General features: G+C 45.9%; 1 protein-coding gene across 1 annotated transcript; it reads left to right on the top strand.

Annotated features, from left to right (window-relative positions):
* The first annotated feature begins 3,184 nt into the window (after positions 1-3,184).
* LOC100193481 (uncharacterized) lies at positions 3,185-4,823 on the top strand. Its single transcript, NM_001138596.2, has 3 exons — positions 3,185-3,457; positions 3,593-3,722; positions 3,841-4,823. Exons 1-3 carry the CDS (start codon positions 3,325-3,327, stop codon positions 4,466-4,468), a joined length of 891 nt encoding a protein of 296 aa, NP_001132068.2. The 5' UTR covers positions 3,185-3,324; the 3' UTR covers positions 4,469-4,823.
* The last annotated feature ends 3,275 nt before the right edge of the window (positions 4,824-8,098 follow it).

Here is an 8,098-nt window from a genome sequence, read left to right on the forward strand (position 1 = left end):
AAACAGTGCGCCCGTGCCATGCGGTGCACTGTGCTCACCATCCCTTATACGAGAAGCTTCCCCTGCACGCCGAGGATACGCATATCTCGGATGTCACGGCAAGAGAAGATTGCTCCAGCAGCGAACATTTGTAGTTCCAAGTGCTATATCCGTTATGTCCCTGGGCCCATATGTCGGGACTCAGTACCTTTGTGCATGTCCCCCTTCAGCTATAAAAGGGGAGGCATGCGACGTTACAAGGGGGCTCACTCAGACACACTTAGACGCTCACAAGTTCATACAAGCTCTCAAGCTCAATACATCACACAGTGGAGTAGGGTGTTAAGCTCTAGCGGCCCGAACCACTCTAAATCCTTGTGTGTTCTTGTGTTCTTCCCATTTTCCAACTAACAAGCAAAACGCTTAGGCACCTCCTCATCTTAGGATTTAGGGCGGGTGCACTCTGCCACCCGGCCGGAGATTTCCTCTCCGACATATGCTTAGGCGCATATAAAATTTACTAATTTATTATTTTCCAATCAAACTAACTTTCACATGCAGAAACTGATGGGTTGACCAACAAAACTCATTTAAGTGCATCTAGACATCACTACTTCACTCCTTTCAAGCTTACTTTCTCTGCACAAAGATATGCACACACATTGAGGTGCATTTAAGCTTCACTACTTTTACTGTATTCTAGTCAAACATACATATGCTTGCCCAAATTTATGTGGATACATTTAATTTTCTCTATAAAAACAAAATACTAAATCTTCTCAGATACATCTAAACTTCACTACTTTACTGCACCCAAGTCAAAGTCACTTCTGCATGCATAAACTGATGTGCATACATTTAACTTTCATGAAATAAAAATAAAACAAAACATGCTTAGGTGCATATAAACTTCACAACTTAATTATTTTTGAATCAAGCTAACTAACTTTCACATGTAGAAACAGAAGCGTTGACCAACAAAACCTGCTCATCTGCATCAAAAATCTACTACTTCATTCTAGTTATGTTTCCATGAAACTGATGCGCATACATTTAATTTCCATGCAGCCCCAAAATACTTGCTACATATGTTTAACCTTCACTACTTTACTACATTTCAGTCAAACATACACCCACTTGCTCAAATGAATGTGCATACATTTATTCATGAAGCGAAACAAAAGCTAACTGTGCTTAGATGCTTCTAAAATTCACTAGCTACTTCACTACACCATAGCCAAACTTTCTTCCATATGCATAAATGGATGTGAATACATTTAATTTCCATGAAATTAAACAAAAAACATGCTTAGGTGCATCTAAACTTCATTACTTCATTGCATTCTAGTCAAACTTAATTATTTTAGCATGCAGTCAATGAATGAAGAAAAAACACTTAGATGCATGTATTTTAAGCATCACTACTTCATTTCATTACATCCTAGTCAAACTTACTTCAGCATAAATGTAACTGATGTGTGGACCACAATAGATATTCTCATGCAAGTCAAAGGTCTCCTAACATATACCCCCTTTGTCATAAAATAGAAAACACATTTGACTTGGTGTGATATTCAAGATCATAGTTCGACTGTTAACTTCTCTTACAATATATAATTTGTGGCAACAAAAGTTTTGATGGTTAGAAATTATTTCAAAATAGAAATAATGTGATCGCTTTTACTAAAAATTTTCATATAATTGATCTAATTGTTAATCAAATACAACAAAATCTAAATTATGAACTACATGCATGCTTTATATTTTGAGGAAGGAGTACATATATAGTGTACCAGAAGCAGGTAATCTCTGACTTACCTCGACCACACTAAACATATCAATGTAAGCACCCTGATTGATTCCCATAAATTCCTTAGTCTGGTCATGTCATTGTTATAAGAGTATAGCATCATGACCTGCAAGCATACTATGTGTGCCAACTATGGAAATGATCATTATGTTATCAGAAAAAACATCTTCAATAGCAAAATATGTCAAAATTACAACCATTTTACACACCCCAAACCTCTAGCACCATAGAGTCATGATAGCTTTTGAACCATATAGTCTAAGGATGACTCCAGCATGAGCCTCTAAATACGTCACTCCTTTAAAATATGGGAGATCATCTCCTCTATCCCCTCCAACAACATCTTCTAAAGCATACTCTAAATTTAGAGAACTTTCCACCATTATCTATATAGAGAGATATCTCTCATCTCCTCTATCTATTTTAATAATTTAAATAATAGATTACACAAAACTGACACATATGTTAAATATTTATGGGTATGATAAATACGTACGTACAAAAATCTAGAGCAAAATATATCTCTAGTATAGGTATTTACGTATAGAGAACGAGATATAGAGGACGTTGTTGGAGAGACATAAGGTATAGAGGAGAGTATCTTTTAAAGGAGACGGTAAAGGAGATATATTGAGGTAGTTGTTGGAGACAGTCTAATAAGGCACTTGCAACACAAGTTGTTAGCAACATACCACACACTAGCGATGTAAAATGAACATGGATTTTGGAGTTGTGAAATATTTGCATTCGCTAAAACTTGCAATGTAGATATCAGGATTTGTATTTGTTTCTGTTTGGATACTAAATGGATAACGATTTACTTTTTAGCATTTTATCTACCCAATTATAGACTATATTAAATAAAATATGAAATTTAATATTTATTCATATTCACCAAGAACAAGGTATAATGAAACAAAGTGACTATTTATTTAATTTTAGTATTAGTAATGATGCTTTAAAACTATTTAACACTGTATCTATAAATAAAGTTTTTACAAGTGGGGATGACGAAAAATGACTATTATTTTCGACGGTCGAGCAAAAATAAAGCCGGCCGCCAAAAATACCTGTTCCTGATGCCGTGCGTGTGCCTCTATCACTAACATCGTCTTTGCCTTTAGCCGCCCTGCCATAGTCAGACGTTGTCCGCTTATGGCCTTCGCAGTGACGATGCTGACGAGCGCGTGTGTCATGGACCTTGGCGGGGTCCTGTGTACGTGGACACTGGACAGGGCTGCTGCCCTTGCGCGCTGCGGACCTGCAGTGGCAGTGTGTCAGAAGTGCTGGCCTCATTCTTCTGTCAGGGCACGGTCAAATGTGGGGTCCAGGTCAGGGGCGCTTCCGCGCTTATATAAACACCACCAACCAACCCAAGTCACCATCCTCCGCACCCGATTCACCTCCTGGGAAAGTGGAAGGGAGGGAGAAGCAAGGCAAAGCGGAGCCGAGGGTCAAAGGCCCTCGTCCTGCTTGGCCAAGCAAGCGTCGCGCACGTACGTAGAGGCCGACCGGCCGGCCAGGTTGAAGAAGGCATGGGGAGGCCGCCGTGCTGTGAGAAGGCCGGGTTGAAGAAGGGGCCCTGGTCGCCGGAGGAGGACCTCTTGCTCGTCTCCTACGTGCAGGAGCACGGTCCTGGGAATTGGCGCGCCGTGCCATGCAGCACCGGTACAACCCTCTGCTCAGAGTTTGTCTTGTTTCTTTCTAGACTAGATGGATGGTGCCATGGTGGTTGTTTTATGTCGGCGATTCCTTCACTCGTTCCCGCTGCTGCTCTTGTTCATGGACGATTGCATTGCCTAGGTCTGATGCGCTGCAGCAAGAGCTGCCGGCTCCGGTGGACCAACTACCTCCGCCCGGGCATCAAGCGCGGCAGCTTCAGCGACCAGGAGGAGAAGCTCATCATCCACCTCCAGGAGCTGCTCGGGAACAAGTAATTCCACTCCGTTCCACTCCAAGAACAGCTAGTCCTTCATTCGCAGAAACTCCTATATGTGATTCCTCCTCAGTAGAGAGCCCTAACCACCAACTGCTTTTTTTTACTCGATCAGGTGGTCCGCGATTGCGTCGTACCTGCCGGAGCGGACGGACAATGACATCAAGAACTACTGGAACACGCACCTCAAGAAGAAGCTCGCCAAGACGGGCGCCAGGGAAAGCGGTGCCAGCGCCAAGACGACGAAGAAGAGCGATAGGGCCGCGGCGCCCAAGGGGCAGTGGGAGCGGCGGCTGCAGACGAACATCCACACCGCACGCCAGGCGCTCCGGGAGGCGCTGTCCATGGACGACACTGCGCCGCCGGCAATCAAGCCGGAGCCGCTGCCGCTGCCGCTGGGGCAGCTGCCGGCGCCAGCCAGCCAGGCGATGTACGCTTCCAGCATCGATAACATAGCGCGTCTGCTGGAGGGCTGGATGCGTCCCAGCGTCAGTGGGAATGCGTCGGCTGAGTCCATGTCCTCCTTCTCGGCGTTCTCCGGTGGTGGCGACGGCGCGTCGGCAAGCCACATCGGCACGGCGCACACGCCGGAGGGGTTCACCGGCACGAGAAAGGAAGAGGGCGCGGGGCCGGGGCCGGCGTCATTACCAATGTTCGAGAACTGGCTGCTCGATGACGGCATGGGGAACGGTGATGCGTCCCTCATCTGCGTCCCGCTGGCGGACCCGTGCGAGTTCTTTTAGACTGAACTGGAGGGGGATAAGGAAAAACAGAATAAAAGTGCTAGGCTGGAAGAAGAAGAAGAAAGAAGCCAGGAACTCGATTCCCTGATAATATAGATCGACACAGTGCAATGCTGGTCTTGATATATATAGTATAGTTGTTCAATCCAGTTCCTTGCTTCTTATTTCTATGAATTTGGATTTTTTTTTTCTATTCTCTTTTTTGTTTACAAAATTTGGGTTTGGGCTTGGTCTTGTTATGTATGTCCATAGTTATCAGTCCTACACAGGATGATGGATTATGATTCATCATGATGTGTGCATTAGAAGCAAAAAAAAAGAAATCTACTTCTTATATAAGATTACCAATTCCTATAGAATGTAAGCAATCTTTTGTTTAGTTTAGGTAGGTTATTAAGTTGCATGTAGCAACTAATTCAACCTAAAAAAATTAAACTGATAAGAAGAGGTGAACAAGTTACTTATATTATATTCTAACGTAGATTTCTATAAATGGTATAAATGAATTGGAAGTTAAATTATATGGACGATCTATGTTGAACAATTCAACATGCAATTTAATAGGGGTATGTAAAGGGAAAATCTAGTGACACTACTAGCATCGATTTAATCATATGAAAAATACAGTGAACAATTTAGCATGCTACTTATTAATTAGCACTACCGGAATCAATAGCTTCGCCGAGTGCCGGAAGCACTCGGTGAAGCCTTAAAAACACTCGGCAAAGGCTTTGCCGAGTGTAACACTCGGCAAAGAAAACTCGGCAAACAGTGCATCGGCAAAGACTTCTTTGCCGAGTACTTTTTCTCGGACACTCGGCAAATATCTTTGCCGAGTGTCAGGGAGCACTCGGCAAAGAAAAGCGACCGTTACGGCGCCGGTTGACGGAGACGGTGGATTTGCCGAGTGTCAACGGTGACACTCGGCAACGAAGATATCTTTGCCGAGTGCCAGTTGGGACACTCGGCAAAGAGCCCGCCAGGGAGGGTCCCCATGTCAGGCTCTTTGCCGAGTGCCCCAATAGGCACTCGGCAAAGACGACCTCTTTGCCGAGTGCCAGCGACATAACACTCGGCAAAGAACCTAAGCCGGTGCCCAGGTCTGTGCTCTTTGCCGAGTGTTATGACCCAGACACTCGGCAAAGAGCCTCTTTGCCGAGTGTTACACTCGGCAAAGTGACCAGTATGTACCTTTTTTATTTGATTTTTGTTTTCCATCCACACAAACAGAAGATATCACATATATATCACATATATACATCACAGATATCATCACAGACATAAATAGCCAACACAAACATAAAACCGTGACCACAAACATAAATATCCATCACAAACATAAGTGTTCAACACAAGTATTAAACACAAACATAAGTCTCAAACGTCGCAAGCTCTCACATAAGTATCAAACAGAAACATAAGTATTATACATAAGTTGTGAAGTCTAAAACAACGACTCATGGAGGTGGGCGGTTTGGCCGGGGTTGCGTTGGGCTGAACCCTTCCGGAGGGTTGTTGGATGCCGCCCCAGATTGGCCCTGCACAAAGAAGAGATAGCATGTGTTATACCAGATGCATTACAAACATCTAACTACAATTTTGGTACTCACAGGAGTGTGGAAGAGAGTAGGGTCAACTGGGGGGAACAATGGAGGTGGCGGAGCGATGCCCTGTGCGGCGCCAAGGCTCTGCATGTACTGGAACATCTCCGCCATCCTCTGATCAGCCGCCGCCCGCTCCGCCATTATCCTCGCCTCCATCTCTTCTAGTTGGGTCTGTAATATTACAAGCCAACGTTATAGTAACTCAAAGACTAGGTATATAACTAAAGGAAGGACGAGTTACAGAAGCACTAACCTCGAGTTGTGAAATGCGATGCTGTGAGCTGTCGTGCCGAGGTCGAATGGCTGGGCTCGAGCCAGTGCTCCTTGCTCTCACCTGAGACAGAGTGGGAGTGGAGGACGAGTCGATTGCCCCGTCGGCAATCCAGTACCGCCCATGTCTCTTGCCTCCTCCGACCCTCATGAGCACATCGGGGTCGATAGGCTCGGTGCTCGGATCATAGTCTGGGCCATGGACCTCCTGCGCCATGGCAGTGTAGTCATGGAGGCGGCTGTAGACGGCGGGGTTGGTGTAGGCCTCGGGCCCGTCATCCGGGTTGTAGGTGACGTCGGACGTCGCCTTACCCTTATGGGCCATAGCATAGGCCGAGAAGGTGGAACAAGGCCTGCCACCATGTGACGCCGACTGCAACGGAAACCAACGAGATAGTTAGAAATAATATCTAACTTAGTGCTATATATCGAAATAAAAAGGTGGCGTACCCATGCTTCGGCATATTGGCCCAGGCTCCGGCTGCCTTGGTGGTGCGAGGGCCCTTGCATCTGCAAACGCCGTTCCCGGCTAGCTGTGTGCACCTCGTCCCACTCAGCCGAACACCACCTATCCACCATCTGCTCCCAGCAGAGAGGATGTGCGGCGCACCAATGTGGAATCACCTGCAAAGTAAACACATAAAGTGCATATCAGAAGATAAAATAAAATTCATGCATGGAGTACTGGTACCAAACATGCATGACTTTACCTGCAGGTACTGCTCCCTGGTCAACGACATGGTTCGGGCTTGAGGTTTGGTCACCTTCTCCCCAAGGACGGAGCCGTGGTAGGTGATGATGGCCTGGATGCGGGCCTCATAGTGCATGTCCACGACGAGCTTCTTACAGCACGTGGTGGCCACCACATCCGCCCTAGCCTCGTATCCAGCATCGCATCTGAAGAAATCCTGCATACAAAAACGATGTATCCATACATTATTTCAAGAATTTGCAACGAATGCGACATATTTTATATTATACTAAGACTTACCCATAGCTCTTGCTTCACCCGCTCCGCCTTGTTATTGAATTCCCTGCCGTCCCGGTCTACTGCATCGGGGGCGACGGCGTAGTGGTCGAAGGTGAAGGCTGGGCCCGTCACTCCGGCGTACTCCACAAGTCCAGGGAAGTGTTCCCTGCACAGCAGGCCGAGGATGTTGTTGGGGGGGCGACGATGACCCCCAACATAATCCAAAACCGTCCAAGACCTGTCCAAGTGATAAATAAAAAGTATTAGTTTATATTATGATTTTGAACACATAATATGAACAAGAATGAAGAACATAAAGTTACATACCTCTCCCCTTCCGGCCGAATCAACGGCCGTCTGTCCCGAAGTATGGGACGCGGCGGGAGACTCGCGGGGCCTCGCAGGTAGATGCTCCTCGAACTAGAGCCGCCTGAACCTGAGGCGTCCTGCTGCTGGTCGTCGTCGTCCTGCTGGTCGTCGTCGTCCTGAGGCGCCGGCTGCTGCTGCGCTGCCTGCTCTGCCTCGTGCTGCTGCGCTGCCTGCTCTGCATCGTCTGCCGTCCTACTCCTCCTCCCCCTCCTCCTCCTCAGGAAACCGCCCACCATATTTGTCCAACAACCTGCAATTAAGAGTAAACAAATAAGCACATATAAAAAGATGTATTTAAAAACAGGTTTCTACACATGAAATCATAGAGTTTCAATGTGGATCTCTTAGGTTTCTACACATAGTGTCTCACAACTTTCTCCAAATACTCTAAAATTTTTATCACAGCCTATACATATG

This window comes from Zea mays, chromosome 1, assembly GCF_902167145.1.
Source record: "Zea mays cultivar B73 chromosome 1, Zm-B73-REFERENCE-NAM-5.0, whole genome shotgun sequence".
NCBI lineage: Eukaryota > Viridiplantae > Streptophyta > Magnoliopsida > Poales > Poaceae > Zea > Zea mays.

Coding starts and splice junctions, on each gene's coding strand:
- LOC100193481 (NM_001138596.2), top strand. CDS start 3,325: ATGGGGAGGCCGCCGTGCTGTGAGAAGGCCGGGTTGAAGAAGGGGCCC. Junction 3,458..3,592: donor CGCCGTGCCATGCAGCACCG/GTACAACCCTCT, acceptor TGCATTGCCTAG/GTCTGATGCGCTGCAGCAAG. Junction 3,723..3,840: donor CAGGAGCTGCTCGGGAACAA/GTAATTCCACTC, acceptor TTACTCGATCAG/GTGGTCCGCGATTGCGTCGT.